The sequence below is a fragment of the Leptinotarsa decemlineata genome, unplaced genomic scaffold, assembly GCF_025532065.1.
Source record: "Leptinotarsa decemlineata unplaced genomic scaffold, Ldec_3_MD MMD2_tig00000882_RagTag_RagTag, whole genome shotgun sequence".
NCBI classification, from domain to species: Eukaryota; Metazoa; Arthropoda; class Insecta; order Coleoptera; family Chrysomelidae; genus Leptinotarsa; species Leptinotarsa decemlineata.
The window spans coordinates 13383738-13403317 of record NW_027412556.1 but is presented as its reverse complement, the minus strand read 5'-3'; the positions used below and the strand labels follow the sequence as shown (position 1 = coordinate 13403317).

The window sequence follows — 19580 nt, the reverse complement described above, 5'->3', positions numbered from 1 at the left end:
TAAAAACATCAGTGATAGTATTGATGATTTCGATTAGATATGGGAGGATGCAGAAACTGTTCTTATTCATTCATTGCTCACTAATAAACACGCTTGGGTCCCGTAAGTTTAAAGAGTGTGTTGGTGAAAGTGACCAGTGACCAAACAATGAAACATGCTCTGTTTCACAACATCTACAATCAAAATGGTGGAATCTCATCAGTTGACGTTCAGGACATCTGCCACCTTTGGTTCTCCTTTGACTCGTCTGGTTTGATAGGCTGGACTCTCGAGTTATTTTTAATCTAGCACCAAGCAAACAAAACTTTTAGTCCCTGAGTCATACCTTCAAAAACAAACACTTGCAACACTCGCAATATGTCTCGCTTACCTGGTTGTCGAAGTCGTTGGATTCCATCTCTGTCAGTAAGTAGAACCGAGGATCGGTCACTCCAGCCCAGTCGCTGTTGGGCCGGTACTTGGCTGCGAGTTTGGGCAGCAAGTAGCTGATGGTTTCCTGATCGGCGGCCATGTTGATAGGTTCCAGTTGTCTGTTGAAAAAGTTGGTGTTGACGGCTGATGTGTCCTCGCTTCGGATGGCCACTACCAGGGCAGCACAAAGGACGAACAAGGGAGCGCGCATGATATGAATCTGGAACAAAGTTAACATGTTGAGGTGAATCAATCTGGTGACTGTGAGAGAGTCGAAAGGAGATACATTCTACAAAAAATCATTTGGAAGATTTCTTCTTCAGCTAATACCATGGCGGACAATGATGAAATTATTTTCTAGTATTCAGTGCTTTCGCGGTATTGCTTCTCATCAGTATAGGACAGAACTAATTGAAAAAGCATTCTAGTATCTCAAATTTACATCGCTAATGATCGAATCCAATATCCATCATGACATTAGCTACAAATAGCACCAAGCATCTGTCAGATCCAACTTTGCAGAACCACAAGTCAATTTTTATACCCCTGATCTATCACACTGAAGTTTTTCAAATGAATTTGCTTCCATTATCATTTGTTCTATGAACCACGTCAGTAGAGCAGGTATGAGGACTTTGGGACGGAAGTGGCTTCACAGTATTTTTTATGTGTATGGCTCGAATATCGGGTTAGCGGTGGCGTTATCACTGTTTGAAAGATAACGAGTTTAGCGCGCTTGAAATGATATGATCACAATAGTAAGGGGGTATACAGGGTGTGTGCAGCGTTGAAAAAAAAACATGGCTGCTAACGTGAAAGTGACAAGCGGCTGCTTGTCGAAAAATCATAAGGTATACAGGGCGTTGTTTCGAAACACATCAATCAAATGCTATACAGAGCGTGTAGCGTTAAAGAAAAAAACATGGCTGCCATCATGGTATACAGGATGTGCAGCGTTGAAAAAAAAAACATGGCTGCTAACGAAAAAGAAAAAACATGACTCCAATGTGTGTACAAGGTGTGACAAAATACATCATTTGAGAAAAAATGTCAGTTTAACGGGGATCTAACTTTGCAACATGCGATCCCTCAATGTGTACAAGGTGTGGCAAAACACATCATTTAAGTAAAACATACTGATTCAACGGGCGTGTAGCGTTCCAACGTACGAATAAATGCCTTTATTTTTATCTCGGCGGAGTTGAGCTTAAGCAATCTTACCACTAAATGATATTTCTCAGGAGGTTAAAATGCACTTTGTGTGAAATCCGGTGCCCAGATTTTTGATAGTTTTGTTTCAGATGCGATTGATTTTCTTTGTTTTTTATATATTTTTGACTTTGATATTTTCATTTTCGATTCTTTTTGCAGGATCTCTATGGAGATAGATACGCTTTCGAAATGGGTTCTTGACAGTAATTCATTATTAATTATCAATACCAAATAGAACACGACAAATAATAACGACAATGAGTTTTTGGAGCACAAAAAATATTATACGAGTTTCGCTAATCGTGCATTGAAGTACAACTTGTATTCTTAACCTGCACTTTCTAGAACAAATCACATGCAGGAAGGGTTAATATTCAAGTTCATAGTTACCAACCAGCCATATGGCTACCTCAAGAAGTATAAAAGTAAACTCTGCAAGATGAACTGGCGAAACTCAGTCACTCCACATTGATACTCAGAGAAAAACAGGTCTATTGAAAGCTTTTTTGTTTATGTAATTGTATACATGGAAATATTTGAATTCTGCCAGGAATCTGATGCAAGGTCACTTGTGAAATAAAAGGAGTAACCGGAACAATACCAATATAATAAGTAACAAAATAGGCATCTTTACGACTGACGAGTTATTATTTATTTTACATTCTCAACGCTTTCAGCGTGAGGCTAATCTATCGCAAACAATATCGTTATATGGACCTCATTACAAAAAGTATTCATGTTTGGGTAGTGAAATAGGTGTTTGGTATTATATTGTCCGAGGTAACGGTTATAGCCTTGATTTATGTTTGAATTATTATAAATGATTGGCAATATTATGAATTCAAGGATTCATCAAAAGTGAAATCTAAAGTTTACACGAAGATAGGTCAGCAAAAGGAAATTAGTAGGTTTTGTGATAAATTCAGCGAATGCAACTTTTTTGATATCTCCAGAATATTGGAATTTATTCCTAATAAGTTTCTCCAAACCGCAATATCATCTATCAGATGAGTTCCAACAAGAAAGTTATACAATTTTTTAAATTCAGGAATGTCTTGATAGATATATCTGTAGATTTTATAATTGAAAAATATACCGCACTTTTGCAATCTATTATTGATATGGAAATTACTCCAGATCAACAGTCAGAAGTATATGCGGAACCAGTCATTTTTTCATTCATTACAAGTATACGCTTTTCAAAAAGCTGCAGAATAATCAGCTCACTCAATTATTTTTCCGGCAATGTCCAGTCCAAACACACATTTGATATATTGGGATTCACATGAATCATCACCTATTTTCACCATCTTTATTTGTTTCATTAAATAACTACGAAGAATATTGAATCATTGCTCTCGAATTACTTCATTTTTTCGGAACAATATAGTGTAATCTACAGTTAGGTTAGGTTACGTCCAAAGTGAGTGGGTCTATTCGACCCTCCACCGCAATCCGCAAGGGTTTATTGTGGCTCACACCTATCCACACTCGATAAAATAAACCCAGCTTCTTAACGAAGCTGATTAGTTTATATAGTGAGTGGTCTTTCAGGTCAAATGGTAAGGTACGGCTCTGCCGAACTGTAGAACTCTGATTCAGTCCCCAGCAGGGCAGGTACAAAGTATGTGCTCTGCTGTTTCATTATTTTCCAAACAGAGGTGACACACACTGTCTTCCGACAGTCCGAGTCTCTGCATATGAGGATTCACATGACAGTGACCTGTAAGAAGGCCTATAAGACATCGTAGTTCATCCCTACTGTTTGGTATCCAGCTTCGAAGGGTGAATGAACGCCTTGGAGTGAGTCAATGCTGGAAGATTCTGCCAGAAGTCCATAAATCTTCTTGCCATCCAGGTGTTCAATCTTTATTTGGCAAAGCCTAAAGCGATGCCAATGACAGGTTATGGTCCGATAAAGCTGCTTGTACCACCCTCCTTTGCAAGGGAAGTAGCAGCCTCATTGCCTTCCAGCCCATTGTGGCCAGGAATCCAGACCAGAGAATAATCGTTTTTGGCAATTGGCAACTAATTTAGACGTTGCTCGGTAGGAGCCAAGAGCTTCCATCGCCGCTTGACTGTACGAGATTATTTTTATTGACTTGTGTATGAGGTTGGATTCTTTCAATCTCTCAGCACACAATTCAATAGCGTAAATTTCCGCTCGAAATACAGTCGCATAGGTTCCTAGGCAGGTTGATATATCTGTCCTGGTAATTTACACTACCAGAGGATGAAGAAAGAGAGAAATAAAGCCTCATATTCAAAGGTTACAAGAATTTCATTTGTTAACTCCCAAAAATCTTTTTTTGACAGTCTTTTCTTTGAAACTTCATAATTGTAACGAATCTGAAGTCGTCCCTGACCCGTTGAATTGATACGTCAGCCGACTCATCGAACAAACACATGACCTCACCTCGAAAGAATGAAATCTGGAACCGCCGGTAAAATTCTAGACGAGTACAGAACCGTCTACAGAATTTTCGAAAGGACCTTCACCGATATAAGCACGTCTTCCCGACCTAAGAGGGCAGTTGAGAAAGTGAATCGAGCGGCTAAAGAAGAAATTCGAAAAGTATTGTAATGAATACATTAATTTGTAATTAGTGAAATATTGTTGGAAATAAATTTATTTCAGACAGTTAATTCATTAATTTGCTACATAATGATGAATTTGAAATTTATTATACATTTTCTATATCTATCTATAACATTGATCTGAATACGTCTCTGTTCTCCACTCCCAGTCTCAACAGAAATTCACATCACAGGAATTCTTCCTTGCGAACGAATTCATTACAAGGAAGGTTTTTAGGAGCCATTGATGCGATGAATATCGATGTATTCATCTCTTCAGAATTTTCGTTCATATTCGTAAATTCATGTTACGTTATATCAGTCCTTCATTTTCCATTTGGATAACTAGGGAAGATCCATCGTGTTTTACAGGAATGCGTTTTTCACTTTCGGAAAAATTACCATTTTGAACGTGTGGGGTGCAATATCATCATATTCAATATTAAACAACGTTGAAATTGATTTTAAGGAGTTTTTGGTGATGTTAATAGTCTGCAATAAGCTATTTTTCTGTTCAAATTGATAGTGAATCATTTGAAAAGTATTTAAATTTATTTTAATATCGAACAACATACGTAGGGTAGTTTTTGCCTTGAATGACTTTAACGTCTGATAAAATGGAAAAGAATCTCTTAAATTTCGTGGTCTGTTCTATGGAACTCAATAATTCTACTATAATTTAATTTATACCTTCTTAGTAGCACAATCATGTTGCTGGAATTGCAAAGGCTGCTTCTCAAAAGGTTGGAACACTGTTCCGGACCAGAAAACTGTACACACCTCAGCAACTTTTGATTCTTTATAGAGCTCAGATCAGACCTTCTTTAGAGTATTGTTCTCATGTATGGAGGTCCGCCCCCAAAGAGTCTTCCGCCTGATTTTTCTCAAGGACAAAACATTATCACTACAAGGAAATCTTTGAGGCGCTCTAAGAGCGGTGCCTGTGCGGAAGTAGCGATTCACTTTGGCTTTGAATCGCTGAGATTCGATCCATTTGGAGAAACGTTCTCAGGGAGTTTATTCTCCAAATGGAAGAGTTCTTGAACAGAGAAGTGGACTTCGCACAGGCACCGCTCTTAGAGCACATTAAGGATTTTTCAGTAGTGCTTGTGTTTTGTTTTGAATAATCTTATAATATTCAATATTCCCATGTCACGATAAAGAGTTGAATATCATTAGATAAATAAGTCATAATAATGGTTTCCCTGCTTATCTAATTAATAGAATCTATAACAAACACAGAACTACATTTTTCAAAGTAAAGTTTCATATAATATTTCAAATATTCTCAGACGTTAGTGTAATGACATTAATGTTTTATTTTATACTATGAATCCTATTTCCAAATTGTTAGTCAATACTAAAGATGAAGTACCAATCTCCCATAAATCCGGCGTTTACAGAATTTCGTGTTCACAACAAAATTGTTCTGCTCAGTATGTCGGACAAAGTGGTAGGAGTTCTTGAACATGTTAAATTAATTGGCAATTTCAGAAACCTAAACTTAGATGATTATAACACTGAAAGTTCATTACAACCATAGTTTTAATATTGATTCTGATTTAGATATTTTTCACATCTTGAAATGTTTGAAATTAATTCTGCTAGTAATAACCCTAATGTCATATCTCTTAATGAACAAGTACAGTTCGATTGACAAAAGTTTTTCAATTCTCTTAATTTTACATAAATTTCCCCTTCCTTAATCTTCCATAAACCCTCAGAACACGAGTCGATTTGTAAGTGGTGTTTTCTCCTCTTGTTGTGTACTGGCACAGTATTTCTGTATACAGTAGTTTCACTCAGCGTCGGTCCCTTTGATGTCGGTGTCCAGGAGTTTCATTTTTTATAATGATGACGTATTTGACACTAATAACATTTCTCCCTACTACAATCTCAACCAAAGCGTGTATACACTGCTCAACATAACAACTATTCATATAAACTGCTCAAAAAAAAAACAGTCTATGAAAACCATGTTGGGCACCTGAGAAAATTGTACAAATGATAATTTTGCATTTGTGTAATATTGAAGTAACCCAGATCATTTGGGCAATGATGAACTAAGTTTCAAGTAGATTTTAAAAATTCATGGAATCGGCAGATGTTCATATTCGAATGTGACAAAATATATTTTCATTTCAACAAGAAAAAAGACAAGATAAAGAACGTGTTTTGTTATTCATGAACCATGGTACGAATCCATGCGAAATTTCTTTGTAGTGATTTTTGGGGCCAAATATAGCATATTCATTTATTGATTGGAGAATTCAAGATGGCGGACGAGTTTGCCGATTCGATTATATTAAGGACCAATTATTAAAAATATTCCTAATCGAATTCATCACTCAAGATTAAGGAATCTGTAGAGCCTATTCTTTCTGAATTATGTAGTTACTATTCAGGACTTGAGGAAGTAAAAAAGTAATTAAGTATGTAGTGTTCAATCATACAAAAATAATTTTTTTGTATGTATGTACTAACTATAAATGTATGTTAGAGTTTTCGGAGTCGGTAGTTATGAATTATTTACACTGTAAGATAATAGGTTGTTTTGCTGCTTCCAGCTTTTATCCAAGTAGAAATTGATAATAAAATCACTGACAAGTCCAAATGCATTTTGACTATACCATTATATATGTTTTCCGACAGAAAACAAATACTTCTTTAGCTAATAACTCGACATATATTGACAAATGTTGATATTTGAATCTATACAAGTCTAGATGTCTAATCAACCCCGAAAAGTTGCTGCGTAGATTAAAAACAGTTATTCTAAATGAAACATGTCCTATTAGTCAGCAACTTCTTATATAATGTAAATTTGACTATCAAAAATACCTTACGACTGTTAACCTTTCGGAATCCAAGTCGCCTCAGACATAATTGCAAAGATTCTCACTTTGAAGAAACAACTTTGCAAGAGCTCTCTAGGACAAATAGTGGGACTTCGCTTGATTCGATCAAGGAACCAACTGCGAACCGTTTTGAAGTGTTCCTCATCAGTGCAGACCATGCTATCACGGTTGTATACACACAGGGACTCGGCACAGTATAGTTATATAAGTATACTGTGGACTCGGTATTCCTCGTAGACAGCTCTTGCAGAGTTGTTCCTTCAAAGAAAGGATTTTTGCACGTATGTCCGAGATATAATTCAACATCTGTTGGGATAGTTGCCAGAGAAGTAGTTGTTTTGTCAGACACATGCCATACAATGTATACAAAGGTATAGACATTTCCAAAATGAATGTTTGCAACTGTCCTGTAGTCCCTAAATAATTTCAAATACGTTTTTCCTCCTGACTTGACTGATAAGTACAGTAGAAAAAAATAAAACTATATAGCCCATAGTAAATCTGGAAAAGCTTTAGTGGGGTTGCGAATAAAAGTATATGCAACAAAACTTAGAACACGTGAAAACTACGAAATAAACAAAAATCACAGTATTTTATAGGTTATGATTGCATTTTGCACTGTTGCCAATGTGACAATTATCGTTATCCGACATAATATTGTAGATTTGCCAAAATGATCATTTTCGAATAAAATACGTGGAATATTTCTAAGAACCAACGTCTCATCCAGTAATATTCCAGCAATCAGAATTTTATGGAATAAGAGACCACCTTTAACATTTTTTCACGAGTTGTAAAATAATGTACCACAGTAGGTTGGGTGAAACCCATGAAATTCGACAACTATGGAAGGTTTGCATGCCTGTCTTAAACTCGTCGTTTGCGCAGACCTAAGACATCGACGCGTGGATCTGCGCGTAGGAAAATTCAAACCACAAATCAGCCTTTATGAAATTACTGTATACAAAATACTGTGGTACTGGTTGATGATTTTGATGTTAATGAGTCGGTATAAAAAATATTTTTCCATTATCAATATGTCATGGTGACTATTTGTTCCATTAGTAATATGAATAAATTTTCTTTTCTCCGTTATAAAAAAAAATGAAATATTTTCTTCTACATGTAAGTATTTTATACTGCATTGTATTGAATATTGTTACGTTGTTCTTCTTTTATTGTAGAATTTTGAATATTAGCCGATGATACAGGTTCGAAACATGTACTGATTGATGGTTTTACCGCTCTAACATCTGACGGTGACATTAAATTGTGGAGGCGACTTTGAGTTTTTATTCTTCGCATATTTGAAAAATACACACTTTCTTCCGAAAGTTATAATTTATTGTAATATTTATCAATTGTAGGACAATTCCAACATTTCCCTATTATTAACCGCGTCTATTTAAAATTATATCGTTTCTGTGACTTCTAACATCTCAAAGATTGAACACATTAATTCATGAATAGAGTCCTAATGGCGAGCTCAGCTCATATTTTAATATTTTTATTCAAACTCTTTGAATAGAATCAAGTTCCCCAGAATTTTCCTTGCGAATTGCAGGAATAATTAATCCGCTACTTCTGAGGAAATGAATTTAGTTACATTCAGCGTTTTCATTAGCAAAGATGATCTTCAGCTGGATAAATGAATTGAAATTCTCTTGTCTAGGTTCATGAAAAACGGAAGTCATTCTGCCAGAGACATGGATGAAAAAATGATATGACTAACTTGTTTCGCACGATTCAGATATTTCATTCCAAGAAATGATGACAAATTCGGCAAAAAAAATCGTAAATATTGAAAGTGGGGAACATTAGCGGTTATTTTGTAGGTGCGCAGACATTTGCTAAAAAATTCAGTTCTAATAATCAATTGTTTGAAATTTTGTAGGTAGGTACAAAAGAAAATTATCTATTTTATACTAATATTATGAATGTGAAAGTTTGTGAGGATGGATAAATGTATGTTTGTTTGTGGTTCTTTCACGCCTAAACGACTGAACGGATTTACATGAAACTTTACATAAATACAGCTTGTAGGATTATAGGTAGAATAACATATGGGCTACAATTTTCAAAGGTTTTGTTTAATTTTTGTCATAATATAACTATGAGTATTAAGTAAGTCGGCATCTAGATAGAGATACTTTTTCCACATTGCACATTGCACAATATCTGTCAAATTCTTATAAAAATTTATACAATTGTTGTTTTGAGTATGTAATGTAAATAAACTTTATCGTTCACACTAAGTAATTTGGACGAATTATTTGAAAATTATCACGATAAGATTAACTTGATGCAATGCAGTAAGCCATTACGGGTAGCGTCTACTGTAAGACGACGAAGGACGATGCGCGGGGTAGAGGGGCGGTCTAAGCAATGAAGCGCCATCGCCGAGAATGCGACCCGAACGCGGGCAGACGTCGTTGACGGTTGTATTAGTTTTGCGAATTTTTTTATAGGTAACAAAAATCGATTCTCTAAGCCAGTGTTTCTCAAATTTTTCGAATTCACGGCTTTTGAAGGTTATCGCGGCGCCCCGAACGTAAAGACTACACTAGATATTTAATTAATAAAAGTACATAGGTGGCTGTCTGAACGGATTGCATTTTGCAATCACCGATATTATCATATTATCGAGGATTTTCATTAATAGGTACCGACGTATACACTCAGTTATCTATGTTGTAAAACGTTATACCTTGAGACTCACCCATGGTCCACGGCGCCCCAGTAAAGGTTCCACGGCGCCCCAGGGCTCCGCGATGCACACTTTGAGAAACACTGCTCTAAGCTATTCATTACTACTTTTGGTTACTGTATTTCGAAAGTGAAAACATCAAGTTTCGTGACAGACCATTTTAAAAATATATATATATATATATATATATATATATATATATATATATATATATATATAAAGTGGTTAAAGTGGTGTTAGTTACACTATTCATGACTCAAGAACGGATGAACCGTTTTGGCCGAAAATTGGTGGAGAGGTAGCTCAGAACAAGGAGAGGGACATCGTTTCCGTGAAGTCACCAAGAAACGTGGTATAGCAAAAACGCATCTGACATGGAATAACAAAAAAAGATAAATGACAGCTAAACGTAATTTTGTCAATGGTTGATGAAGGCAATTGATGATGAAAATGGTGGTTTATATTTCCTGGATGCCCCTGGTGAAACTGGTAGGACATTCCTGATGTCATTAGTTTTAGCTACTGTTCGTGCTAGTCCAACATTGCGCTTGCAGTTGCTTCTTCTGGAATAGCAGCCACATTGTTAGAAGGATGCCGTACGGCTCATTCAGCATTGAAATTGCCGTTGAATCTTCAAATCATTGAAGAACCAACATGTAATATTTCAAAAAACTCCGCAATGGTCAAAGTTTTATCAGCATCGAAAATCATCATATGGGACGAAAGCACAATGGCGCACAAACGTGCATTACAACCACTTAACCGAACATTGAAAGATCTACGCAATGACTCGAGATGTTTTAAAGGTGCAATGATTTTACTGTCTGGCGATTTCTGCCAAACACTGCCAGTAATTTCAAGATCAACGGCTGCCGACGAAATAAACGCTTGCCTCAAATCATCGAATCTATGGCGCTATGTGAAGAAACTTCAGCTGACAACAAACATGAGAGTTGCATTGCTTAATGATATATCTGCTGAAGATTTCTCTGAGCGATTGCTGACTATCGGTAATGGTCGAGTACCGGTCGACGAATCGAGCGGATTCAAACTCGACGATACTCTCAGGAAAATTCGAAGGTGAGGAAGTTCTCTTTCCGAGGATCCCGATAATCCTAACCGATATGCCGTTTGAGTTTAAAATACCAATTTCCAATTCGTCTTGCATTCGCCATGACCATTAACAAATCACAAGGCCAATCCTTGAAAGTTTGTGGTCTGAATCTGAAAAATCAATGTTTTTCACATGGTCAATTATATGTGGCATGTTCACGGGTCGGAAGACCATCTGCGTTGTTTATACTTGCGCCTGATAATAAAACAAAAAATGTCGTTTATCACAAGATGCTTAACTGAAGAGTGCAACCTAATGAAGAATAATGGAAGTACATGATTAATAAAAAAATTCAATCAATAAAATAAAAAATGAGCTGCATATTTCAAGATTCTAGGTTCAGTATTCCAGGTCATGATCTATCTATATACGAATCTACATTTGAATCCGTTGAGCTGTTTAGGCGTGAAAAAGAAAAAAACGTAAATACATACCTTACATTCATTCATCCTTACAAACTTCACGCATTTATGGTATAAGTAGGAATAGGATTACTAGGATTACCAACGTACTTTATTTAAATCCTTTCTGGTTTTTTTGCTGATGCTGTTCAATATTGTTTAAGTACATACCTATCGATTGACTGACACCCTTATATTAACGTACAGTCGAAGCTACTGAACCTAGAGCCTTGAAATATGCAGGTAGGTTCTTTGTATAGCGTAAATAAGTATCAAGAAAGGAAATCAGGAATTTCCACTCCCAAAGAAGAAATCTGGGTTCAAAGACTATTGCATTTCGTCAATTTTGTCTAATATAAAATATAGTCGCAAAATCGTGTTTGTTACACCATTTATAACAGTTGGGCTAAAAAACTGAAAGGCTTTGCCTCCGATGGCGACACAACAAATATAGCGGTGATACAATTTTTTGATACCATTTTTATAGAAAGATTTGTCTTTATCCTCAGAATATGCCGCAGTTTAAACGATTACCTCTTCATCGACGCTAAATTTCCTTCCATGATACGTTTTTTTAAGGTCTGAGAACAAAAATGAATCGCTGGGGACCAGATCTGGCAAATACGAAGGATGTGGAAGCAATTCGAAGCCCAATCCATGCAATTTTGCCGAGTGTGCTTTGTTCACTCATTCAATCGACCGCTGTGTGAGGCGGTGGTTCAAGCCGCAGTCTGAACAATCAAGTTCCACTTGCTATCGTCCAACCTGTGTTAGGAGTCACACGTTGAAAGGTAAGACCTCATTAGTCCCTAACTCGCACAAGTTTCGACTTCTGAGGGTTGCCGTTCGTAGGGATGCGACAGCTGGTTAACGGTAAACCTCTTGACTAATTTCCATGATGACAAAATGACTATTGAAATATTTGAAACAAAAAGAAAGGATGAAGCAAACTGGCGACATTCTATTTTTCATTCTTTAAGTTATGACAGTTATCATGGTGCGATAAAGTCAATTGAGAATACGACATTTTTGATTGTACGTGCATGAATAATTTTTATGTCATAACAGTAGTAAAGTCAGCAATATTCACCACACTGTTATTCACAATGCCGCTGCTGAAAATATTGTATTTTTCACGACGAAGCCGTAATGCAATTAGGTTGCGGAATATTGCGAATCAATCCAATGCTGACGAAGAAAAAATCGTGTTCTGTGTTGCTAGGTCTACTATTCTTCTAGTGGATATCCTGTTTTGTTTCCCAACTACTGTTTTAGTGTTTGAGAGTTAAAATCAACTGATGAACATCAACATTTGGTATATTTGGTATATATCGATGTTGAGGACGATATTGGTATTGGTAATGGTACGTGGCCAAGACGGTATTAGTCTTGTTACTAGATATGTCTACGGTGCTCGCAGACGAGGAACTGACTTTTTTTCTATACTTTCTCTCTGAGTGAGGGTAATTTAACGTTTGTTTGAAGGTGGTTGACAATGTTTCGTGGTGTATTTCATCAGTTCGGACTTCTATTGTCTAACCTTCAAACTATTGAAGAACCAACATGTAATATTTCAAAGAACTCCGCAATGGCCAAAGTTTCATCTTTCAATTCTTATTTCTCATTTTTTGTTGATAATATTGTTCAATTTTTATTTTTCATTTTTTTATTTTTCAGCTTTTATTATTATTATTTCAATTTTTTTATTTGTTTAGTTGTTGCTTGTATGTTATTTCTTTGTAATTTCAGTTTTTTGTTTAATAAAATTGTTATTTTCGGTTAATCTATTCAATTTTTATTGTTTTCAGGGATTTCAAATCAATTTATATTATATTAGACAATGGACACCGAACTGATGAAATAAATCTTAAATCACCCTAGTGATCAGTACCATTTGAACGATGGAAGTGAATGTTCAGGATTCGGAAAAAACTGAAATTAGTAGATTATATTAAAAAGGCTCGCAACAATTGGAAACGGAATATGATGGTACGTCACATGAACTTTACAATTTTTGGCATAAAGTAATAAAAACCGACGCTCTTGAGTAAGTTAACAATTGAAGTATTGGCGTTTTTGCTGAGGTTAAATTTATTTATTGTGACCGAATATCTTTAACATACAAGTTTTCATGTTCAAATTGATACAAAGAGCAATAAATATGAATAAATATTCAAGACTCTTGCTCGACCCATGGGGTTCATGAATAATGAATCAAAAATCATAGTAACCTTAAAATTGGGTGATAAATTACTGAGGAATTTGAACAAAAATCATTCTAGATCTGTCATTTTCGAGAAACGTGAAACCATTACATAGAATTGCCAGTTATATGTGATTTCAACCAAATAATGGACAGTAGTTATTAAAATCATAGATTCTCCAATCTCGACTTCTATAATTAATTGAAAAATGTTTATCAATAACTTCATTTTCATTGAATTCTTTCAGTGGCCTCCGTATTTAAAGTTCTCACTGAATTGAATTTGCCAAAAGAAAGAAGTTGTTTAAAGCGAAAAAATGCGTTTTATGAAATACGGATCTAATTACGACATTCAGATTATATCCATGAGTTTCACAACCCTCCCAAAGCCAAATTTCTAACTAAAAACATATTTTAACGTAGCGTTTCTTTGGAACCAGCAAAACTTGCGTCTGGCAGATTCTGAACGACTTGACCTAGGTTATCAGCAGTCTTGCAAGAACTCGAATATATCACAGCAGGGCCCAACCTCTCAGATACTCGTACAAAGGTAAGATTCATATCGCTGACAAGCAGTGAAACGGGTTAGGGATTTAGTTTGATAAAACTTTTGCGATATCCCTAAATTAGGCAAGACTTATCTGCTCGACTAAGACAAATTTCATCGGAGTTGGTGGTTTACCTGCCTTGTATTCGCGGATATATTGAAAAATAAAATTGTTAATATCCTAGTTTTTGTACGTTTCGATAAGATAATCAGGAAATGCAAATTTAGAAAAGTCGAAGACTCAAAGTATATGGTCCTTCTGTATGAACCAAAATACATAAATGGACTAATCCGAATTAATAAATGAATAGAACATGAAAGAGATTTTCTGCAATGAGCATTGTGACAAAAAGTATGTTGGTTGAAATTTGAAGTCTTTCACTTCGAATTTTAGATTTAATTTTGAATTTTACATTGTATGTTCTGAATTTTAAACTTTTTCATTTAGATTTCAATTTTTTACGTAGATTTATTTGTACTTTGACTATTCCCATACAATATCCTGTTGTCTACTGTAAATAAAGATCTTATCTTATCTTGAAATGTATCAAAATTTCATCGCTTGAAAGATTTCAAGATATAATAATAAATATAATATAATAAAACTATTCAGAAATACCTATTAGTTGTATGTTTAGAAATCGATTATCTCGAATATGAAATTATTATAAGGTCACTGTTAATACCCTCCATTGATAATCGATTAATATCAAAGCTGGAAATTCCCATATACCTAGTTGAAGCTTTCTAGATATACTTTTTTGATTTGTTATCAACTATATAAATGAATTAATTCACAAATCAAATACGTAATTTGTACAGACGAGTTGGAATTATCTTCTTTCGATTTCACGGAAAATGTGAAATTTGGGATTCTGCTGATTTGTGGTATTTATAGGATAATTATCAATGTAGCGAGCAATTTGCAATGTGGAGGAAATCAATAATTTCTTTGTGCTCATAACCAAAACATGTTGGTGATTAAAAATATATATTTCTTTAATCTATATTGATTTTTCTTCCCAAATATTTTTGTTCATTTACCAAGGAATAATTTTCAGAGATGTTCTTTTTTCTGATAATCTATATAATTTGTATGAATAAGGATTCTTTTTTTTGGAGTTGCCATAATAAAATTATACAGGGGGGATGATATGTATCAGTCATTATTGGAAATTCCTTAATCTATATTGTTTTTTCTTTTCAAATTATTTTCGAGATTGTTCATTTACCTAGAAATTATTTTCGAAGAAGTTTCCTTTTCCGATTATCTATATAATTTTTATTAATGAGAATCATTTTTATTAGTCACTGAAATATCCAAGTTGCTGAAATAAAATTACACAGGGAAGCTTATATGTATTAGTCATTATTGGAAATTGCAAATCTATATTGATTTCTCTTTTTTGATATTTTCAGGATTTTTCATTTACTTGAAAATAATTTTCAAATAAGTTCTTCTTCTCCGATTATCTGTATGATTTTCATAAATGAGTGTTTTTTTGAATTAACAACAATTCGGATTTACATCCAAAAAATCAGCTGAACTGGGTCTGATTACCTACTTTGATTTTTTGTCTGATGCTCCGTCTGAGGGTTCGCAAGTTGACTCTGTGTATACTGATTTCGACAAAGTTAATCTATTGATCCATTATTATAGAATCTATTACCTTCCTAACGGTTCCGAATTGATATGATAATGAATTCAGTTTGGATATCAGTGACTGACAGTGATTTTTCCAGTTCAGACATGCGTCAAATTGGAAACCAAGGAATGATACACAATTACTATCACTGGAAAGACTCGGTTTCGAAGAGCCATCTGAGCTGAATGTAATTTTTCCACATGATTTTTGACGGTAATAAAACCTCATTCATTTTAAAACATTGAAGCTTACGACAATTATTTTTCACATAAATGCAACTACCTAAAAATACCTATATTAATTTTTCTACTGGCCAAAAACAAATACAACGTTTGAAAGGTAGAGATATTTCGCAGTACTTTTAATGGTGGTTTTAATGAAGTATTCCACATTTTCGTAATAAAATATTCATATTAACATATCATGTCGCTTTTATCAAACTCCAGTTCACTTTAGATGAATAGTTGTTTCATATTTCTGTCATTTAAAATTACAGCAAGTAGATAATATGAGCCATGAATCATTTCTAGTATATTCGCAAAAATTGACTTGTTGAGTGGAATTTGGTAGCTTTGGCGTGAAATATTGAAAAAAAAATCGCTCATCAGAACAAAATTACTGTCTCTCGACGTGCATTTTGCTAACTACGTTAGCATCATCAGGATATGACTGAGTCTTAGACTAGATCTTGATCTACTTCTGAGGATGCTAACTTGGATAGCGAAACGCGCATCGAAAGAAAGTTAGTTTGTTCTGGCGAGGAAAACGTGATTTCAATAAAAAAAATTGATTTCAGCCAGTAAAAAATGTTTTTCGCCATATCAGTGTTGTTGCAGAATAGCCAGAAATAATTAATATTTCAAATAATCTTATCAGTCAGTCGAATGATACTAGTGTTGGTTTATTGCTTTTTGCTAAAAATAGTTACAGTTTTATTTTTGGAATTTTTCCATCATTCTTTTTGCTCCTGATGAATCTGGTAAAAAACTTTTTTTGTCAGAGGTCACAACGTATCAGAATCTGTAACTCCTGAATGAAGTTTCGGTTTACGAAATTCATACAGGGTTTGCGTCAGTTGAAATGAAAATAGTTTTGTTTATCTGTGAGATGAAACAATTCACAGTGAAGTTATTGTTCGCTCTGGGAAGTTATATTATGAAATTTATTGAACGATAAGTAAATAATAGTCGTCGAAATATTAGTCTGAATTTATAATATGTAATAATAATAACTTTATTCGAATTGAAAGGGTAATTTTTTAGGCTTTCTACCTCTCCATCTTTATGCAAAAATCGTGGAAAACTTCTAAAGGATGTGAGAAAGCAAGCTCGAAAAAAGTTTTTCCTCACATTCAACCCAATTGATATTTTGAATTGAATTTTGGGTGTCCTTTCTCAGTGATTATTATCTAGGCTCCTCAATCAATGTGATGTTAGATTAATCAAAACTGTTCAAATAAACATAACTTTCGTCGGTTTGGATTGTTTTGTATAAAAAATCACTGAATCTTTCTTCACTTCTCAGTTCTCAACTCATAGTTTCCGGTTGTTAGATGAAAAATGTATCATCACTTTGAAGTCATCTATTGAAAAAAATACCTTTTCATTACTCGAAGCGCGTTTTTCTAACCAAGTTAGCATCATCAGAAGATTTTTATAAAAGTACATCTTAAAACTATGTTGATATTTTTATATGCATCTAGATTCTAGACGAATCACAACCTTGCGTAATGAGAGTCATCAAATTGATTTCTAGGATATTTTTGTTGTTTCTATTGTTAATTTCTATCATTTTCCTACCTGTAATCACGTAAGAGTACAATCAATGACCTGTAAGGAATGGGACCTTTATCACCGTTCATAGATCTCATTTCACATTCCTAAACTTCCGAAAGCAACTAAAATGATACTCATGTACCGGTCTCAACAATTTCAAGCATTTCCCACTTATTCTGTGGGCATGTTCCTTGTAGCAAGCTATAATAATACGCTTAGTTTGACCAACATAAATCCCAGACTTTTTTTCACCGTCTCATCTATTGGTTTGCAACACTTGTGTTGTTGAAGTATACTAGCAGATTTCAGAGCCAATTTCATGTTCAATTTTTCAAAAATTTGAACCTATCCGTATGGTTCGTGATGAAGAACTATAAATTTTGAGTCTTTGTCTTTCTGAAAAGTTGAGGATTCACAAAGCTACTCTCTAAATTTCCTTTCTTGATTAACTTATTCACTATGTTTCTTCCAGTTGTCTCCCTGATAACTTTTTGGGAGAATTTTTATGAATTTTTATGTTTGTGAGGCTTGCTTTCAAGTTGTAACAAAAGTGAAACAAAAGTGAGAAGTTCACAACTTTCCTTTCAGTTCCATTCACGAGATTGTTCCTGTTTCCAATAAATCATATTTGAGTTGATATTGTTTATACCTACTTGTTGAATAAATATATCCAAAGGCAATCCGAAATACACTCCACCAATGTTCTCGTATATATACATCACCGAAAAGTCATCGCCACTGTACTTCTACACCTAATATCACAGTAACATTTCTTCACGACGACTGATATTCCAATAGTTTCACAATATTATTTCACCAGATAAACGCGGCATAGTCATTGCGTATAGAGTGGACCAAATATTCCCTTCTGATTAGATTAGCATTGGTTCTAGAGCGACCTAAACATATTATTTTGAAAACCCTTCTTCTCCCTTCCAAGAGAGATTTCATGGTGAGGAACATACTGATCAATAATAAGGCTTTTCATGATAACATAGCTATACTTTTTCAACATTATTTCACGAATATCTCAATGAATAAAATGGACACACTATTCCACACATCGTAAGAATCTGAGAGTGATTTTTGAAAGTTTGTAAGTAACTTTTGAAATTGCTAGTAGGTAGGTAGATAGGTAAGTCGGTCCAACTGATCATCAACTGCTTACACTTGTTCAAACTCGATCAGATACTTAGTCCAGCTTCTCAATGGACCGATTTGTTTACTTGGTAAGCTAACAAGAGTGGGACTCTTGTCGTCAAATGCTGAATACCTCATTCAGTTATGAGCAGGGTATGTGCTCTGCTAACGAGGCCTGGACATCCTTGTGAATACATCGATCCACTCCAAGTTTAACAAACCATGGTACATTTTCCTCAATCTACTGACAACCTAAGTATGTGGCTTGAAGAATGGGTCTCCTGTGACGCACCAGCGGAAATATGCCTCTCTATGAATATATCCTCTCAAGTAACCCATTGTCATCTAGACCATACCTGTGGGTCATCTTCCAGAATATCCTTGCGACAGCCATGAAGCATACTGCAGAGATTTCAGTTGATTGTTAGTTAATGAGATTGTTGTTTGTTCAAGGTACATTTCCACCTTAATGACCGCAGCAAACTTCCCATATGGTAACGACTGTGAGTCAACGATAGATTAGATTCAGAAATAAGGGGGTTTTCTGTCTCTGGCTAATATGCAGAGAAATGAAGGAATTTCCGCCTCTGGCTTGGGTGAATCATCGTATGAATGAATGTAAGCGTTTGTTGAACTGATCAGAGAGATTTTGTATCTCTACTGATGCAGATTCTGCTTGTGCTGCTCAAAATTTGATGCAAGGCAGCGAGATACCTGCTCTTGAAGAGCAGGTATCTCGGGATCAATAGTTGAAGAAGCTCTTTCTTTCAATCTGATATTACAGAAAGAATAGTCGTTGAGTCTCCTCCGTATATACTCAGGGACGGATTTTGAAGGGTCCCACGTGTAGGTTGGGAAAAGAGGTCCTTTACGACAGAACACCGCATTGCCTCGATAAGGTTTTCTATGACGAGAGGTTGAACAGAAGCTTGAAAGTTTCGTTGGTGGCATTGCTTGAGCTCTTAGTAATATAACCTTTCGGGAAGGAT

The 19580-nt window shown here is 35.0% G+C and overlaps 1 protein-coding gene across 3 annotated transcripts in view; it reads right to left on the bottom strand.

Moving 5' to 3' along the window:
- The window catches only part of Dh44 (corticotropin-releasing diuretic hormone 44), a 256898-nt gene that overhangs the window by 22175 nt on the left and 215143 nt on the right, over positions 1-19580 (bottom strand). For 2 of the 3 annotated variants that reach the window (XM_074175050.1, XM_023164751.2), the window contains exons 1-2: positions 18105-18237; positions 371-631 (exon numbers count right to left, since the gene is read on the bottom strand). In XM_074175050.1, the coding sequence (XP_074031151.1) occupies positions 371-631; positions 18105-18170 (327 nt within the window). In that variant the 5' untranslated portion in view covers positions 18171-18237. Of the gene's footprint in view, positions 1-370; positions 632-18104; positions 18238-19580 lie in introns of those variants that run through there. The other variant, XM_074175049.1, reaches the window with a different exon arrangement.